Source organism: Podarcis erhardii, assembly GCF_964252035.2.
Source record: "Podarcis erhardii genome assembly, chromosome: 6".
Lineage (NCBI taxonomy): Eukaryota > Metazoa > Chordata > Lepidosauria > Squamata > Lacertidae > Podarcis > Podarcis erhardii.
In genome coordinates, this window is record NC_138510.1 from 52,699,275 (window position 1) to 52,718,490 (window position 19,216).

Genomic DNA, 19,216 nt, shown 5'->3' on the forward strand with positions numbered 1-19,216 from the left:
TTTGGGGCATGCCCTATAGAGAAATGTGATCATTGCAACATTTCTGGCCTCTGTTTATCGTCAGGGCTTTGCCTTTAATCACTTAAAATTCCCATTACTAAATTTCCATCTTTATTAGGATGTCTACAGCGTGTAGGATGAGCTCTCCTGGCTCAGACCAAATGTCTAGCATCCCGCTCCCGACCCTGGAGAGCCACCACTAGGGCTCATCCACACTTCTTCCTGTCCTACTGCTTTCCCCTGGGGAAAACCGCTCTTTAACGCTCAGTCGGAGCAAAGGGCAATTCGGGTTTTCTCTGGATTGATCTTTGCTCTGATTTAGCACTAAAGAGTGTGTTTTCCCTTGGAAAGGAGTGGTGTGAGGGAAAAACCACTTGGGACTTGTGGCTAGAAAGTGCAGGTAAAAAGGAAAACCACTTGGACTCATGCTTTCAAGGCACTGGACAAGCAGAAGTGTGGATGAGCCCCTGGTCAGTGTAGACAATACTGAGCTAGATGGACCAATGGTCTGACTCAGTATACATCAGATTCCTTTGTTCCTAAGCACTCTTGTTGTTGTTCTCCGTGGGATATTTGCTTGAGTTGAGAAAGGCTGAGGTGGGTAGAACTTGGGGGTTGAGGAGGGGTCAAGTGAACGCTTAATGGAGCAGACGAAAAGGCTTTGATCTGAAATGCAAGGTGTCCCTTTTATGTACACTTCATCCCAATTCTCCCCAGCAAGGCTGTGAGGAAAAGGAAGAATCCACTTTTCTGCTCTCCTCCCAGATATTTAGGAGTGCAGTACTGTCTAGTTTTAAGGGACGCGGGTGGCGCTGTGGGTAAAACCTCAGCACCTAGGACTTGCCGATCGCATGGTCGGCGGTTTGAATCCCTGTGGCGGGGTGCGCTCCCGTCGTTCAGTCCCAGCGCCTGCCAACCTAGCAGCTCGAAAGCACCCCCGGGTGCAAGTAGATAAATAGGGACCACTTACCAGCGGGAAGGTAAACGGTGTTCCGTGTGCTGCGCTGGCTCGCCAGATGCAGCTTGTCACGCTGGCCACGTGACCCGGAAGTGTCTGCGGACAGCGCTGGCTCCCAGCCTCTAGAGTGAGATGAGCGCACAACCCTAGAGTCTGTCAAGACTGGCCCGTACGGGCAGGGGTACCTTTACCTTTACTGTCTAGTTTAATCCTGAGAATGCTGATGTCTTAGTAGGGAGTTGGCAACCTGCCAGGCAGTAGGTGAGCTCTTTCCTGTCTCCAATCCAGGGGACATGCTGCGCCTACGTACGGTTCTGGAAGCCATTCAAAAGAACATCCATTCCTCCTCTCTGATCTTTAAGCTGGCCCAGGATGCCTTCAAGATTGCCACACCTGCAGACAACAACTCGGACACAACCCTACTCAATGTGGCACTGGAGCTGGGACTGCAGGTAAGGGAGAGAGGCAATCGCTAGGAAAAGCGGGGAACTTTCCAGGGCTATGTTTTTGAAGGGCAAGCCGCCCTTGAAGCCAGTGGTAGAATCTGAACCTGGCTCAGAACTTGGGCATTCTTGCTGCTTTTATGGTGGACTCTTAACATGCAACTCTACCTGTTAATTAATGGACAGAATTTACAGACCACCTGAAAAGTTCAAAGCAGCTTATGTATGGTTCTCAGGTAGACTTCATCCAAGGAGCTTATGAAGCCAGTTCTGCTTATTTTCTGCAGCAGAAATACATCCAGTCTTCATATCATTCTCTGGGTTATACAGGGTTATACTGATCTAGGAAAATGCAAGTCCAAGCTTTGTGACCGTCTCTGGGAAATAATCATTGTCCACCCATTTGCTGTTCCAGGTAATGCGCATGACCCTATCAACCTTGAACTGGAGACGGAGGGAAATGGTTCGGTGGCTGGTGACCTGTGCTACAGAAGTGGGTTGGTATCTCTCATTCACACATCTTGCAGGGAGGGCTGCAGCCCAAAGCGAGTCTGTACATTCTGATGAGCCAGTGGCAGGTCCTGCTCACACAAAGGATATGATTTAAGACAGCACTTTCAAGTGTTAAAAGCACATCTTGCTGAAATCCTCATAGCAATTATGTTAGATGGGCACTGATCATCCCCATGTGAGGACTGAAAGAGAAGGGCTTGCCTGAGAACTCTTACTGAGTTTGTGGCAGAGGTAAGATTCAAATCAAGGACATCTTGAGTCACAGCTCCATGTCTTGCAGGCTACATGCATCAGCACCCAAACATCCACAAATGTAGCTGTTTCCCATGTGATAAGATCCCTGCACTAGCAAAACAACAGCAACAGATAAATGTAATTTTATACCAAGGAAGATACCATTGTGTGCAGCTTTTAAAAACATCTGTTTTTTTGGCTAACATAAACCAGAGGCCTTCCACCTATAACGTTAAGCCAGACACTAAGCTTCCTGTGATCATAGCAGTTTTGGTTACGGGCACAGCCCTTCATTGTGAGCCTTGCCAAATTTAGCAGTGATGTCCAGCTTCTAGGATACAGACTAAGAGGTTAGGGTGTGGCTGATTTAGCCTGCACTTTTGTATCACTGCAGAGCCCAATGACCATAATATTTATGAACACAGTTTTGAAGCAGTCACTCGGCTCTTTTTTTGCCACTGCCACATACTCAAGTGCTCCAACATCATGCTTGCCACTTTACTATTGGTTGAAAAGCTTGTACTCCCTTCTGGCAGGTGTACGGGCCTTAGTCAGCATCCTGCAGAGCTGGTACACCCTCTTCACCCCGACTGAAGCCACCAGCATCGTAGCAGCGACAGTGATGTCCCACACAACCATCCTGCGCCTCAGCCTGGACTACCCGCAACGAGAAGAACTGGCCAGCTGTGCCCGCACGCTGGCCCTGCAGTGCGCCATGAAGGATCCCCAGAACTGCGCTCTCTCCGCCCTGACCCTCTGCGAGAAAGACCACATCGCCTTTGAGACTGCCTACCAAATTGTGATAGATGCTGCTTCCACAGGCATGACTTACTCGCAGCTCTTCACCATTGCACGGTACATGGAGCACCGTGGGTACCCTCTGCGGGCGTTCAAGCTGGCATCTCTCGCCATGACCCACCTCAACCTTGCCTATAACCAGGACACGCACCCGGCCATCAACGACGTGCTTTGGGCATGTGCGCTCAGCCACTCCCTGGGCAAGAATGAGCTGGCGGCCATCATTCCACTGGTGGTGAAGAGCGTGCATTGTGCCACGGTGCTGTCTGACATCCTGCGCCGCTGCACCATGACAGCCCCGGGCCTTGCAGGGATTCCCGGCCGCAGGAACTCTGGGAAACTGATGTCCACAGACAAAGCGCCTTTGCGCCAACTGCTGGACGCCACGATAAGCGCTTACATCAACACGACGCACTCTCGGCTCACCCACATCAGCCCGCGGCACTACGGGGAGTTCATAGAGTTTCTCAGCAAAGCTCGGGAGACTTTCCTCCTGGCTCAGGACGGCCACATTCAGTTTGCGCAGTTCATAGACAACCTCAAGCAGATATACAAGGGCAAGAAGAAGCTTATGTTGCTAGTGAGGGAGCGGTTTGGATGAGCTTCTGCATTAGTTAAAGAAGGAAAGAAGGAAGGAACCCTGATCCCTGTTGGTGGAATCATGCCTACTGGGCCAGACGGACTATGTTTTCCATCCAGAGAGGATTCCTGGATTATTATTATTTTGAGGAACGTAAACCAAAAGCAGCACGGCAGGAAGGGTTTGCTTCCCACCCACTCGCAAACACCTCGGCAATACCAAAAGCTAACCAGGAAAAATTGAATACCTCTTTCCCAAAGGGCATGGCGGATGGAGGCTGAAAAGCAAACCACCTCGAAGGAGGCGTGGTAATGCGTCGCTCAGCCTCTTGCGTTGCCACCATGGCTCTTGGCTGGTGGCCTTGTAAGAGGTGCAGCCTGCCAAGACGGGCACATTTCACCGTTTTCTTTTTTGTGAAGATCCTTAACTGAAAAAAAACCTAACGTTAACTGTTCTCAGGGATTGCTTTACTAAAAGTAACAGAAGCATTTATGATACTGTAAATATGATAGTATATGTGTCGATTATTAAATTGTAAAGTTCTAATTATTTATAATTATTCTCTTTTTGTTTGGGGGATACTTGAAATGTGTTGTGGGCTGGGGATTTTGGTTTTGTAAAGCATATCTGAACATGAGAAAAGATGAACATTTCTCAGGTTCCCCGGCCTGCCAGCACTGTTGGTGAAGAGGGGCTGGTGGGTGGTGTCTGATGAGTAGAGAGGATGGACCAAGAGTTCATGCAGAACTACCGCGACACAGCAGCCTTGGAAGAGAGGAGACCAAGGTGGAAATGGCAAAGCCCGCCATCAGGGTGCGTGGACTTGGCCCATGGGCTGCTAGCCACAGCACTTGCCCTGCCTCTGCTGGTTTATGCTGTGGTTCCAATTATGGAATACAAAGACCCCAGGAAGCCAGATTGTTGCCTGTGAAACAGTTGGGCCCATAGTGTAAATAATCTTTTTTTTTTGGCCTTCATCCACATGCCTATGGATAGATGCGTGCAAGAGCTGCATGCTATATGCGCGTGGGAAGATGTGTCTTTCCTTTGGCAGATGGGGAGCAGGGAACACATTTTTCTCTTGCTTATGTGTCTTTTATTTTCAACTCCATTTCTAAACTGTTGCCTTTGATGGCACCTGCAGTCTGGTGCCCTCTGGAGGACAGCCTTCCTGGTCCTATTTCTTGCTGCTCCACCTCCCACCACTGCTTAAGTGGTTCATCTTATTTTTTAACTTCTTCCAATGAAAAATAAAGTTTTGGGGTAGGAAGCAGGAGCAATACGGCTCTTCCACTTGTCTTTGTGTTCCCCTGTTCCAGTGTGTCTTAGTTTTAAAAGGGACAGGGAGGGAATGGGGTGGGGTGGGGCAGGGGTCGGGCTGAAGGGTAGCTTAGAAAATGTGGATTAAAATTACCTACTGTCTGACTCCAGTTTTGTTTTTCACAATACTCTATGAGAAAACTGGGCCAGGGAAACCCAGCTCACCCCAGTATTTGTTGCCATAGAAATATAATTCTTCACGTCTGACTTATTTTATTTTGTGTACAACCTCTTGACCCAATGTTTAATAAAAAAGAAGGAAGATGTTCATACCACTTCTGTATCACTCCAGCCCTTTCTGTTGTCAGCAGTGCCAATTAAAAGGGAATAAAAAGACAGCAGTTCAAAGGCAGTTGTTGAGATGGGAGGGATGGGAGTGAATGCAACCTTCTAAACCACCAGCCTTGCATCCTTTTGGTCTGGAAAGAACCACATGTGGCTTTTGCCTCTTCCTGTACTGAGTCTCCAGTTACTTCAGCAGCAAATATTTATATGTCAATACCCCCTGCCTCAGATGGAATATACTTGTTGTGCAGGAACAATCCTATAAAGAGAGTATGGATCTTTGATGTACAGTGGGATACATTGGCATAACATCTGTGATGATCGTGGCTTAGGGCCATGAAACCTGAAAAAACCTCTGTCTCTCCCCCATCCGCAATCGGAACACGGCTGTAGGTTGAAATCCTCTTTGGAGGCCCTGCTATACGTCCTGCCAACAGAAGATTTTTGTGTGTGGCAGCACTTTGGAGGAATTCCTTCTCAAAGGAGGTAAAACTAGGCCATCCCTGAGGGTGGTTCGGCAGGCAGGGAAAGCAATGTTATTGGCACTTGCTTTCCATACATGACTTAAGAGTCAGACTCTCATCCTTTCAATTTTAAGGCTTGAGCTTTGTTTTTTGCTAGCTGATGATGATGCCTTCTTTGGTTTTGTTCTTTTATCTGGACCGCTGGAGGTGTTGGTGTTATGTTAGACCTAAACAGCAGTGTAGAGAAAAACCTAACAGGTCTCTGCAAGAGCCCTGCTCCTCTCTTAGCTGCTGATGCCACCTTTACTAGCTGCAGCCTCAACACTATAGCATCCCCTTCCCAAATACCTGTTAACAAAGCAATCATTGCCTTAACCACCACAGTTCCCTCCCATGCTATTCCAGTTCTAAGAAAAGCATCCACTGGTCTGTTTACATATCACACACAAGTAACAGACTTTCTGAGGGGGCTGGTGCTGCTTGTGTCTTCTATAAACATGTTTCCTTATCATGACATGCGACTGATAACTGTCAGATGCAACCAGGCTGAATGCTGAAGCAGACACAGTCACCACTATGGCAGCAGAGATATAGGGAAAGGAAGGCTGGATTTCTTTACTGGAGGAACCTGCTTAGCTGTTGCTGGATAATGAATAGCAGTGAGTGAGGCGCAGTGCAGCACAGCATGTTCATATTGAGAATAAACATCACAAGAGTCTTTTCCACTTATTCCTGGGTCGCCTGTTCAGCAGCAAGGACATGGTCGCTCATCCTTCCTGAGTGGGTTGTGCATATGCAGACCTTGACTAAGCCAGAACAGCAGCACCAAAGCAGAGGAAGATTCAATCATTTAACTAAACACCATGTGCTGGATTGTTAATCCAGATGGGAAACTGTTGTAAATACTTCATTTTGCGGTATGGTGCATAGCCATCGCTTTGTAGAGACACATGGCTATTGCTAAAGAGGGCTCCAAACTGAGCAATTGGGTGATACAAGGTACCCTAACCCACCTTCTATTGTTAAATGGCAAAAAACTTACTCCGCTGTGGAGGACAGAGCATAAGAAAGGCCACACCTAGCCACTGGTTGGAAGGGGCAAGAAAAGGTCAATAAAAGGATCCACCCCTTTCTCAGATAAGCTTTGTAGTGTGTAGGGACAAAGCCAGGATCAAAAGCATTGGGTGCTTCAGGAAATGCCCAAGACCATACATTCTCTCCCCCTCTACAACCCACCCACCACCCCAAGCATTGTGCCATTCTGAGTGGAAAGCATTTTAATAGTGCGCTATTACAAACCCACATCCTTGTTCTTTATATCAGTCCTAGTGACTGGCTCTCCAGCACTCGCAAACATGATCCTCTCTTGCTGCAGTCTCTTTGATGCTTTGTCCATTTTCCATCTGGCTCAAGTCTTCAGGAACATTTCTTGAGATGGCGAGAGTGCCTATGTACAGCATCCACAAAGGCCCCCACGTGCTCCGGGCTCATGTCAGGATACAGGCCATGACCCAGGTTGGCAATGTAGTTCCTGGAGCCAAAGCCTTCCACCATCTTCTTCACCAGCTCCCCAATCTTCTCCTGACAAAAGCGAAGAAGAATCAGCAGGGCAAGACAGTTGAAGCAACCAATCTAGGCTAACTTATAGTGTATTGGAAGAAGGGGGGCGGGGCGTATTTGACAGACTCAGTGCAGACAGTCCTTACAACCATTGTTTGCTAACTAAGAGCATCCTGTGGCTTTGTGTGTTGGGTCCAACCTCGCCCATTACTGAAATGTGTCCCCCCCCCACCAACAGCTTCCCACTGAAGTAACTTGACCTTAGCCCTAAGAAATGTTCCCTGACATTTGTCTAGGGGGCTTGTGATACCTGCCTCTTTACCTTTGGTGCATAGAGGGCACATGGATCCAAATTCCCTTGTAAGGTAATGTCTTTCCCGATCCGCTGACTGCAACAGAACAAAATAAAACATCAGTACCTGCTCTGGAGGTTGAGGGGGATACCTGTAAGCAGCAGAGCAAGATGTAGCTCCTCATCGTCACAAGAATGTGAGATACTTACAAAATCAGATGGTTTTAAAACAAGAAGCGCAATGGTTGGAAGCCATAAGAGCTAATGATGGTTGCCTACATCTACTTGACACCTGTATCCCAGGTGCCTCTTGGGTCTAATTCTGATGTATCTGGCTAGCCCTAGTTAGAAGGTTGTACCTAATTAAACTTATCCAGGTTGTACTTATGTTGCAAAGTCATAAAATATTGGAGTTGGAAGCCTCTAGCGAAGAAGAGCTCACTGCCCAGCTCTTCCCATTAGGACATTTCTAACAAGATTTAGCCAAAATTCTGCTTCCTTGTGGTTTCCACCCATTCCTTCTAGCCCTGCTAACTGAAACAGTAGAGTGAAATTTACTTTGTTCCACTGACCACATGAAACAATCAGCTCTCTGTTTCCCAACTGCTGCATGTGAGCAGGGTTTGGTTCTTCATAGTGGCAATCCAATGAAGGAGCTCCCTGCACCTATAAACTGCTGGCTCCTCTTATTTACTATTCCCAGTCCATTCTGCTTAGCCAGTAGTTGTTGTATTTACAATACTGTATGAAGCAAAATTTATGGGAAACGAAAGGATTCTAATATTGGGAAAAGCACTCTAGAAATACTACCAACCCTCCTAAGAGTCCCTATGGAAGGCCAGTCAATTTCTCACCGAGCAGCCTGGGGAGAGATGGTCCAGTCCAGGCCAATGACCTCATAGTCACATTGTGCCAAATCCTCTAGGGCGTAATGCGCATCCTTGGCAAAGATGATCTGAGAGAGGAGACAAAACAACAGGACAATGTGGTGGGCAGGGCTGCGTGCTTGGCGCCAAAGCAAGAATGGGGAACCTGTGGCCCTCCAGACGCAGTTTGGCCGCCTTTGCCATCATCCCTGGCTGGTACTAGTGCTCCTGAGAGTTAGGAGTCCAGCAGAATCTGGAGGGCAACAGGTCTCCTCCATTGTAAGACGTTCACATCCACAAACAAGCAGAGCTTCTCTTGGTGCACGATGGGAAAGGGGGGAACAGGACAACGGATAAGTTTCAATAGGTAAGCAGATCTTTGCAGGCAGGTCCTTGACCGCTCTGGCTTGCCCAGTTGGCATTGCTTCATTACTTGGCTGCCTTCTAGTGGTGAAACAGGACTACTACAACTTTGTACTTTGCTTTTATTTTAAAAGGGGGGTTTCTCCTTAACACAGACACATCAGCCCCAAGCTAAAAGGAAAGACAGAAAACAGGGAATGGGGACAGGCAGCAGACAGACCAAGAGATACATCCAGCCTGAAATATCTTCCATCACCGCCCCTCCTGCCATCCCAGAATTGGCTTGGAATGCAGGTGATTTCGAGGGAGGTTGTGTGGGGCAGATTCCCTCCAAGCAGTCAACAGCTTGGTATATAATCTAGGAGCACAGGAAGTTCCTTCTGCAGATTCCTTCACTTCCGGTCAATACTGCTGTTCCTGCTATCTCACAGGAACTTGAGAAGTTGCCTCATGAGACAGGTCAGACCTAGTTTGCACCATATTCCCTGACTGGCAACACCTCTCCAGGGTCTCAGATTTATTTATTTCCTTCCTTCCTATTATTATTATTATTATTATTATTATTATCATTATACCCTGCCCATCTGGATGAGTTGCCCCAACCACTCTGGATGACTTCCAACATAAAAACATAATAAAACCTTAAACCTTAAAAAGCTTCCTATACAGTACAGAAGAGCTTTCCAGACTTTTCATGTTGGTGACACGGTTTTTAGACATGCATCATTTCGTGACACAGTAATTAAGCTTTACTAGCAAACTGGAGGTTAAACTAAACCCCTTTCCAGCCCTGGCAGGAGCGTGGGGAGTGTTTGCACGGCAAACCTACACACTGCAGCTGACACACTTAACGTATCGCAACACAGTTTGGAAAGCTCTGCTATACAGGGCTGCTTTCAGATGTCTTCTAATGGTTATATAGCTACTCATCTCCTTGACATCTGATGGGAGGGCGTTCCACAGGATGGGCACAGCTACGGAGAAGGCCCTCTCTGCCTGGTCCCCTGTAACTTCACTTCTCGCAGTGATGGAACCACCAGAAGACCCGCGGTGCTGAATCTCAGTGTCCAGGCTGAACAATGGGGGTAAAGATGCTCCTTCAGGTATACTGGGCAGAAGCTGATTAGGACTTGGAAACCTGCTACCTTGTCCTTTCAATGGAAGATGCCAGGATTTGAACCTGGCACCTCCCACGTGCATATCCTGAGCTTTATCCCAGAGCTATACTCCTTCCCAGTGCAGAGGTAGGGATGTCCCAGATTATCAACTGAGTGTGTTAAGGAGTAACCTCCAGCACATGGGTGTGTACAGTACTAGTGTACAGTACTAGTAAGATACCAAAGATACCAAAAGCCAAACTTCTCCAGGATTTAGGAAAGTTCGTAGCCCACCTCAACCAATCAGTATGAGTTGGGGAAAACATTTTTTAAGGGGGGTAGAATTTTCCTGCTCCCCAATTCTTACAGTCCTGCTCTCACCTTATCCTCTGCTCTCTTTCTGACTCTACAAGAAGTTCCTTTCAGCCTTGTGGCACCATGGTCCTCTGCTTTTAATTGTGCACAAGGCACACTAGAGGAGATGCCCATACATACACCAGTATTGCCCATCTATATTTCTTCTGGAAGGCAGCTCCCAAAGGCCTTCTGTCCTACCCTCGGTATGGACAGATGGAGCGGCCTTCCATGGCTGCTGCTTCAATATCACCATGTGGTATCTGTTTTTAGGATGAACAGAAAACTCCAACAGTCCTTCCAGCTCCAAGATCTGCTGATCCTATGAATCCCACAAGGAACCCAAGAGATCTGTCTCTTACCATGGGCACCAGAGGCAGGTCGTCTTCCCGTAGCTTGCTCTTCACTCGCTTGGCAATGCAACGGATGGCGGGGAGGGCAAACTCTGCAAACTGCTCTGGCCCCAGGTGTCCTGCGTGGGACTCAAAAAGCTGTATAGCCTGCCAAGAGAGACAGCACCAAGGAATCAGCATCCCTCTAGGCTGACATCTCTCCCTCTTAAGTGCAACTCTTCTACAAATATCAGAAAGGACTGTTCCTTCCCCATAGCACACAAGTGGGCCTCCTCCACTCACCCACACCCCAAGGAAAGGTTGCCCTTGGCACCAAAAAGTTTGCCCACGCCTGGCACAGAACAATGCATTTCCCCCCTAATCCAATCTCTCCTGACACAAGGCAAGCGATTCCAGTAAACAATCTAGAATTCTTCAACTGCAACCAATGCTATAATTAAACTGCCTTAGGCTGCCATCCTAAACCCCCTATTTGGAAGTAAATCACAGGGGGGCGGAAGAATGCCAGTGGGGCTTAGTTCTGAGTACATATGAATAAGATCAGAGTGTTAATTTACAGACCTTATTCTCATCACCATCATCTAAAAGGTTGTGCTCTAGGAGGTTGTCACAAGCTAAGGAAATCAGCTGGAAGGCTACTTCTTCTCATGTTCCAGCCGTAAGTTATGTGAATGGAATAGAATTCACAAATGGAGGTAGGAATCGCACCAGCTGACCCACCTCCCATGCATTCCACATAAGGCAAGAGGGAGCATCTGGTGCACAGTGCTTGTCCCCATGACTGGGAACCCTGCCATGCTCCCCAATCACATGCATAGCCCATTGTCACCTTAGTGCTGAATTAATAAAACCAGGGAGGGCTGAAACCAGCTGGCATGATCTTGGGGAGGAGGAGAAGTTTGCTGTGATATGCAGAGTGCCATCAGGCAGCAATTTTGGCAAAGGAGGAAAGCTGTTTTCCTTTTCTTTTATTTGCAACCACGAGGGCTAAAAGCAAAGTGATTGGATTCTGTAATAAAAGGTTACATGATAAGATTATGATTAGCAGCATGGCACTACTGATTTCTTGCCGGCACCCTTTACCTTCCTAAAGTAAGCTTTTTTTCCAGATCTCATTTGTCTTAAGGGTCATGGCTGTAGAAGACGAAGGGTATCTCAAAAGTGCCTTGAAAAATGAGTGGCAAAATTTGTCCAACTTACAGCTATGCCTGAAAGCTTGTGGGCAGGAGCTGCCCAGGAGTCTACAGCTCTTCTCAAGCAGGATGTTGCCACTTTCTTCTTCCACTCACCTGAGCGCCTGCAGCCACCTGCCCCACCAGGTAATCCACAATTACATCAGTCAATAACGTGAGTAGACGGTGACTGGCCTCAGGGTGCCGGTAGAGCCAGGCCTTGGCTTTGGCCATTGTGTTGGAGCCGCCACCTTCAATCATATAGGACATCAGTGTCCACTAGGAAGCAGACAATAAGCAGAAAGTGAAAGCAGGCATGAATTCAAAAGCACTTGTTCCAATGCCTCACCATGCCCAAGCCAGCTTCTGTAAGGCAAGTGGTTCTGGCAGAAACTGCGAGGCAGCTCTGTTCTTCTTCTTTTTTTATTTACTATTATCATTTATTGAATTTACATACTGGCCTTCACCTGCGTATCTCAGGGCAGTTCACAACATATCAGGTTTCTTGTTCAGTTCAGAACCAGGCCTTAACCTTACATACTGGCCTTCACCTGCGTATCTCAGGGCAGTTCACAACATATCAGGTTTCTTGTTCAGTTCAGAACCAGGCCTTAACCCCTCTGGGTTCCTAAAAACCAGAAGTTGTCTTTGCCTTAATTGATATCATTCACTTCTAAAGATGTTGTGCATTGCCTCTCCTGCCCCAAAACTTACATGCCCAAGATTTGATGCTTCCACTCTTAAGTTGACTTTTGGCCAACTGTAATCAGTCAAATGCATGACAATTTTTAATGTTCACCTAAATGTAATGCAACACACTTATTTTAAGCAATATCTTAAGGAGATACTTGGCACACCCTTTCCAGTGTGTCTTCCCTGCCCAGCAGAGAATGCTGGAAAGGAAGGCATAGAAAAGCCGCCTCTCTCAGCCACCTGCCACCCATCAGTTAGTTCCACAAATATCATCCTATGAAGTCAATGTTTGAGCAGCAGCAAGCTAAGGCAGGGAGTCGGGGACCCAACGGCCTTACTAGGAGAGAGCATGAACAACGCCAGCCTGTAAGTGACACCCCCCATGACACTCTCTCCTCTGCAGAGTTGTCAAATGCTGCAGCTACATATCCACGGTACCCAGAATCCACCTGGCCTCATGCAGCGGCACAGATGGCCAGCACATCCCAACATTTCCCAGCGCCCACCAGCATTTTTACAGAATGACACACAATCTCTTTGGGAGATACCCATTTCCAAAGAACTGTACTTACCGGGGCGCCAGAGAAGCCGATCAAGGGCACCTTCCCTTCCAATTTGTGCCGGGTCAACGTGATGGCCTGGAAGACGTAGCCAAGCTCTGCTGCCACATCCACTTTCTGGCGGAGTTTCAGCAGGTCCTCGACTTCCTTCAGTGGCTCAGGGAAGGTGGGCCCCTTGCCAGGCACCATCACTACCTCCATGCCTAGCGCCTAGGAAAGCAGCAGGATGTTAAGGAATTTCTTTCTATAAGTGGTACAGCCGCCCCCCACCGCCCCTCCCCACGTCCAGCATCTCTTACCTGGGGCACCACCAAGATGTCTGAGAAGATGATGGCAGCATCGAGAGGAAAGCGCCGTAGAGGCTGAAAGGAAGAAGAACACACAGACCTTGTAGAGGGTGCTCTGCCCCATTTTTAAGCTAGAAATTACACGTGTGTAGAAAGAGAACCACCCTCTCATAGGAGAGAGGAAATATTTGAAAATACAAAGGCAGTAAGCCTGAAAACTCAGAATCCAGGGAAAACTGGAAGGGGGAAGGAGGGCAAGATTTCTACTGAGGCCCAAAAGCTAGTGCACTATAGACGTAGCATATGAACACCAGAACATAGGATGCTGAATCAGAGAATAGGATATTGAATCAGACCACTAGTCCATCTAGCTCAGTGATATCTATACTAACTGGAAACTCTTCTCCAGGGGTCAGGTAGGAGTCCAGTCCTACCTGGAGATGTTGGGGATTGAACCTGGGACCATCTGTGTGCAAGGCATGTGCTCTAACCATGTGCTACAGCCCCTCCTTCATGAAAGAGAATGCCAGGCAGTGCTGTTGCAGACATTCCAGTAGGCAGCCCGAACCCTGCAGCCTAGATTTTCAGCAGACAATGATACAGTCCTGCCTGTGTACTCCACAAGATGATCTTCTTGGTCCTTTGAGTCCACATCTCCCCTGATTTACCACCACTATACTATTACCAAAATATTCAAATTCAGACGGTGAGGAAGTATCACTTCCTGTAAAGGTAAAGTGGGTGTGCATGGGACATGGGGAAAGGCATAAATAGGTTCCCGTACGCTGGAGGGCATGCAGGAACCCATTCCTGTCTTTCCCCGAGTCCATTTTAAGTACAGATATGTAGGAAAACAGCACTGATACACAGACTACACCAATACACAGGACAATGTTGGTTTGTGGAGCTCCTCTCTACACCCAAAAGAAAAGGAGTCTAGTATTCAAAATTGCAAAAATAAAGGAGCTATGATTATTATTTTTTTATGGCAGGAAAAGACTACAAAGATAATAAGAACCAAAACGATAATCTGTTCAAGTTGACTCAAAACCTAAATTAGTCCAAAACAGAATGAGATTAGAATGTGTAGAAAAAGAGAAAGAGTGTGTGTGTGTGTGTGTGTGAGAGAGAGAGAGAGAGAGAGAGAGAAAGAGAGAGAGAGAGAGAGAGAGAGAGAGAGAGGGAGAGAGAGAGAGACCAAGAGAGTTATGAACATTTTAAAAAAATACAGTAATGTTTACAGGTATGCTGTCAGAGGGACAATGAACACTGAAAAACATATTGACAGGTTGTATAACGAAGTGAGGCAAAACAGAAGGAAGCACTGCATAAATGCTGTCTTTTTTATTTATTTATTTTCTTAAAAAAGAGGTGGAAGAATTCCTCAAGCAGTCAGCTGCATAGAATTTTGGGGTTTCTTTTACAACTGAACAAAAAGGAACAAACGTTATGCCATTAATAACATTTTTGAAGAGAAAAACAGTGCTGTACGGAGGGGTCTGTTAATGAATGTTACTAAAATAGACTTAATAGAAATGTTTGTAATGATGTTGCAAAAAAGAACATGGGGGGGGGAATCAGAGACCCATGAAAATGCCAAAAGCAGAGAAAAGGGAGGAGGTCCGAGAAGTAGACACATTATAAAAGAATAAAGGGAAAGCACGCTGCACAGATGTATGTTATTTGAGAAGGAATTGGGTCTTAGAAAACAATCATGCATCATCTGTCTTTCAGGACATTGCCAGAGCGCACGGCGTGCCTTTGTGCATTTGAAAGCACACCGAGCCCGATCAAATGCTTCCATTTTGAATTAGGCAATCTGATGCACATGTATCAATAGTCCACTCCCAGGTATTCAAAACGGTGTGTATGGGGAGCCTTGCATGTTAGCCCCCACTCCAACCTCCCCATCCCCATGTGGAAGCTTCAGATCTTTGGAAGCTGAGCATGAAGATCTAAGAGCATTCTACTAGCCATAATGGGCTACATTCTGCCTCCATGGTCAAATGCAGCAATGCTCCTGAGTACCAGTTACAGGGAGCTGCAGGAGGGAAGAGTGCTCTTGAGCTCATGTCCCGCTCACGGGTTTCCCACAGGCATCTGGTTGGCCAGCGTGAGAACAGGATGCAAGACTAGATGTGCCATTGGCCTGGCCCGGCATGACTCTTCTTTACGTTCTTATTCAGAGGAATGCACTTAGAAGCCTCCCTCCAGTCAGGACCTCTGCTTTATCAGGGTTCCAGTTATGGATGTTTTAAGCAAGTTCAAATGAATGCCTTTAGAATAGAGCCAACATGTAGCGACACCGGAGGAGAGACTTCATACACACACCCTGCTACCCTTCCTGCTACATGGCACACCTAACAGAGACATTATTGCTCAGCCAAGCACTGTCTGTGCAAGGGAAAGCGTAATAGTCACAGTGGAAATATCAGTTTCCTATTAGTAGAGTTGCCAAGACTTTCGTATCTTGGTTCTCAAACTTAATCCATTCCAGAAGTCTGTTTGACTCTCCAAACCATTCGAAAACCAAGGTGTGGCTTCTGATTGGCTACAGGAGCTTCCTGCACTCAAGCGGAAGCCGCGGAAGCCATGTCAGACGTCCAGCTTCTGAAAAACTTACTTCCGGGTTTGCGGCGTTCAGGAGCCAATTTGTTCGACAACTAAGCCATTTGGGAACCAAGGTACCACGGCATGTTTTAGCTAGTGAGCCCTTTCTTTCGTATTTCTTTTAAAAATATTTATATTGTATTGAAAGAAACACAAAAATGCATTTATCAAAATTATAATGTTCTGTTAGTAATTTTACATTTGTGGTAATAACTTATTACTTATATACCTATCTTTCATATTTTATCACAATCCCTATTTCATATTTCATATTTCAGGCACATTTTCATTTGTGCCTGCTGGAGTCAACACATTCATCGTGAAATGGGGTGGAATTCAGCTAAGTTGTTGCATGAGTAAAATGAGCACTTTCCCTCCCCTGCTCCCCTCAAAACTTGCTCTGGAAAATTGGGGAAACAGTCCAGATCAGGTTTAGAGGGCATGTGGACGGGAGCTAGAGGGAAGTCCCATTGTGCAAGCAGACCTTGTTCCACTTGTGAACTTGTGAACAGCCTACTTCTCACTATGTTGAATTCCACCCACGGACACTATTGTTTTTATATTCAAGGAACAGTGTAGAACAACATACCAAATTATTTCCTGAAGAATGCTTAGATACATCTAATGAAGAAGTCTACAATGCTTCTAAAAACTGTGGGGGTGGGGGTGTTTTTTTAGCCTGAGAGCCACATTTCCTCCAGGGGAATGTTCCAGGAGTCACAAGGCAGAGGCAAAGTGGGCAAAGCAACAAATGTAAGTTTTCCCTTTGCACAATGAGCTAGTTTCTACACACCTCCTCCACCCAGGCAAGCAAGAAGCATTATCAGAGCTCATGACACATTCCAGCCAGACAAAAAGAAGGGTGTGAAGCAGATACAGTCCCAAGGGACAGATAAGGCCACATTTGGTCCCTGGATCTGAGTTCTCCACCCCTGACCTAAATATATAAGTTGCCCATGCAACTGAATAGCAAATGCAGCAAGGAGGACATTAAAACCCAAGTCAATAACTGCTATTTAGTTTTGCTATTTAGATGGAAGAGACAAATGAAATTGGTTAGGGAAAGGAAGATGAGATGGTGAATCTGGGGAGCCTCTTGTAAAACTATGCTGGTGACCATCTTTTGGGAGCAAATGTCACAGTTTATACTCTGGGGTATATTCAGCTCATGCCACAGTCTGCAGAACAGGAATAACCTTCAATTGTGAATGGGGAAGGGAGAGCGAAATCTCCCTCCTGGAACACTTGCAGAATAAGTTCACAACACACCTGCAGAGTCAGTTCACAACACTTCTCTGGTGATCGACAGGTAGCAAAGAAATCCTGAGCTGCTCGCGTCTCTCGAAACTCTGCAAAAAAGAAAAAGAAAATAAGAAAATGGAGTGGCAGAGAGATGCTTCTCAAAAGGAATGCAACTTAACCTAGAGGAGAGATGCGGGGAACCTAGGAGCTTCCAGATGTTGTTGGACTCCAATTTCCATAATGCTGACCATTGACCATTCTGGGTGGTACTGATGGGAGTCAGCTTCCAGCAACATCTGGAGGGCCAGAGATTCCCTCCATCTGTGGAGTAAAGGAACCCGCCTCAGAAATGGGTAAAGGCTAATTATGTCAATCACAGAGGTGTTGCAAGGAAAATAATCCAGCCACAGGACACTATCTGTCAATGCTTTTCAGAACTGAAGTTTCTCCCAGATCCATCTTGTGGGCAGATACTAACAGCTGGATTCATGCTTTCAGAATCCTCCAAAGGCTCTGGTCTTGAGAACTTCTTTCCCTCTCCCTCCTACTCATTTTTAGGTAATCATACTCCTCTCTCAGAACTCAAGGCCAACCAGCAGGCCATCCCAGCCCCAAAGACAGGAATACAAGATCCAAACATCTTTGCCCCAAACACCTCAGTCACTTCACTTACCTGGGAGGTACCTTCCTGCTTGCCTCATGCACCAAACAGGGGTGTATTCTGTCTCTTCTCCATGTGCTGCTCGGAGGAAGGTATCATTCTTCAGTTCAGGGAATTCTGTGAGACTTATCAGGGAACAGAAAACAGCCACTCATTCAAAGGCCTGGGTGAAGAGGTGTGTTTGACCATTTATCAAAAACCATCCAATATAATGTGACTCCCAGGTGAAAGAAGATTCTCCCCCTCCTCCCCCTTTCAAATATTTAATTGATGACCAGCGAAGGTAATAAGTGGCACTCACTAACTAAAACTTGGAAAAAATATTTACAGACCATTTCCTCTCTCACTACCATGTTGCTGTATTCTTTGCTGCAAGAGGGGTGCAGTCTGTTTTACTTTCTCAAACAAACTACTGCATTACAATCTGAAGGAAACCAGAGGGGAAAAGACACACAAACACCAGTCCAGTCCATGGAACTATCATGGATTAAATTATCAGTGCCAGACAGGAACAGTTATTCCCCTCTTAGCTAGTTACAACTACAGGTTCTACATTCTATATTTATATTGGTCCCTTGGGGGACTATTTCTAATTTTATTTAACAGACATGCTGTGGACCACCTAAATGAAGTTGACAGACCACAGTTTGGGAACCCTTGCTTTACGCTGTGTCATTTGGATCAGAGCTAGATTTGGGCTTAGCCCTTGCAGTGTGTTCAAAAGCCTGGTTTGCCACATGTGCAAGCACAACTGTATGTATATTACAATACTTCAGAAGTAGAGTCCATCAAGCCCACTGGGGCGTACGTGCTTTCACGCTGGCCACAAAGAGAGTAATACCATCATAGAAGCTGAAGTAGAGCAACCCAGGTGAAAGAAAGAATCTCACTGCAGCAAGCAGTGTCTGCTTACAGCACGCAGAATCATCTCAAATGCGCGCCGGAAGGGGGAAAGAGAAAAAGGAGCCTCTCCTTTTTTCTCATGCTCTGTAGCACTGCGTCTTAATGTCTAATGGATAAAAGCAGTGCAAAGCAAGGTGGAAACGCTTCTTAACCCAAACTTTGCCTACTGGTGCTCAGCGGAACCGACATTCGGCGCAAAGCAGACAACTCGGCACCGTGTCAGCCCTGCCTGCACCGGCAACACGAGCTCAACCCCAAGTACTGCACGGGTGGACCTGCATGTCAGAAAGGGCGTCAGCGGCTGAGGTGCTGCTTCCCTGCAGCTTTTGAAGACCCAGCAGCCCGGCCAAGGGAACAAGCGGCAAATGTCACTCATCCCCTGTCCCACCCCACGAACCCACGACCGCACAATGCCTGCCCTCTCGCTTCCACTCACACGACCGGCCCGTTCTTCTCCATCCCGCCCGCGCTGCTGCGGCCGCCCTAGTCCCGAGTCCTGGCAGGGAGAACAACACGCCTCTTCCTCCCCACTTCCGGGTTCCTTCCCCAGCTCCCGCAATTGGTGCTTGTGGGATCCACCCACGGCTCCCGCTGGGCGTGGCCGGGGC

The 19,216-nt window shown here is 47.0% G+C and overlaps 2 protein-coding genes across 4 annotated transcripts in view; one reads left to right on the forward strand and one right to left on the reverse strand.

Moving 5' to 3' along the window:
- The window catches only part of ZSWIM5 (zinc finger SWIM-type containing 5), a 124,521-nt gene extending 119,400 nt beyond the window's left edge, over window positions 1-5,121 (forward strand). For all 3 annotated transcript variants that reach the window (XM_081865482.1, XM_081865483.1, XM_081865484.1), the window contains exons 12-14: window positions 1,247-1,410; window positions 1,817-1,898; window positions 2,685-5,121. In XM_081865482.1, the coding sequence (XP_081721608.1) occupies window positions 1,247-1,410; window positions 1,817-1,898; window positions 2,685-3,547 (1,109 nt within the window). In that variant the 3' untranslated portion in view covers window positions 3,548-5,121. The remainder of the gene's footprint in view (window positions 1-1,246; window positions 1,411-1,816; window positions 1,899-2,684) is intronic.
- A 1,739-nt stretch (window positions 5,122-6,860) lies between these two features.
- UROD (uroporphyrinogen decarboxylase) lies at window positions 6,861-19,175 on the reverse strand. The gene is made up of 10 exons (XM_081865570.1): window positions 19,045-19,175; window positions 17,718-17,830; window positions 17,072-17,151; window positions 13,205-13,267; window positions 12,918-13,115; window positions 11,770-11,931; window positions 10,490-10,627; window positions 8,302-8,402; window positions 7,478-7,544; window positions 6,861-7,176 (listed from the first exon to the last, which is right to left on the reverse strand). The coding sequence occupies exons 1-10, from the start codon at window positions 19,065-19,067 to the stop codon at window positions 7,012-7,014; spliced, it is 1,110 nt and encodes a 369-aa protein (XP_081721696.1). The 5' UTR covers window positions 19,068-19,175; the 3' UTR covers window positions 6,861-7,011.
- Between the last annotated feature and the right edge of the window lie 41 nt (window positions 19,176-19,216).

What these genes read in the sequence shown, in the direction of transcription:
- UROD (XM_081865570.1), bottom strand. Translation starts at nt 19,067, where the DNA reads ATGGAGAAGAACGGGCCGGTCGT. An exon ending in GTTGTGAACTGACTCTGCAG is followed by an intron (nt 13,268 to 17,071) that starts GTGTGTTGTGAA and finishes TCTTCCTTTCAG; the next exon opens with CCTCTACGGCGCTTTCCTCT. An exon ending in ACCTGCCTCTGGTGCCCATG is followed by an intron (nt 8,403 to 10,489) that starts GTAAGAGACAGA and finishes CTCCTCTCTCAG; the next exon opens with ATCATCTTTGCCAAGGATGC.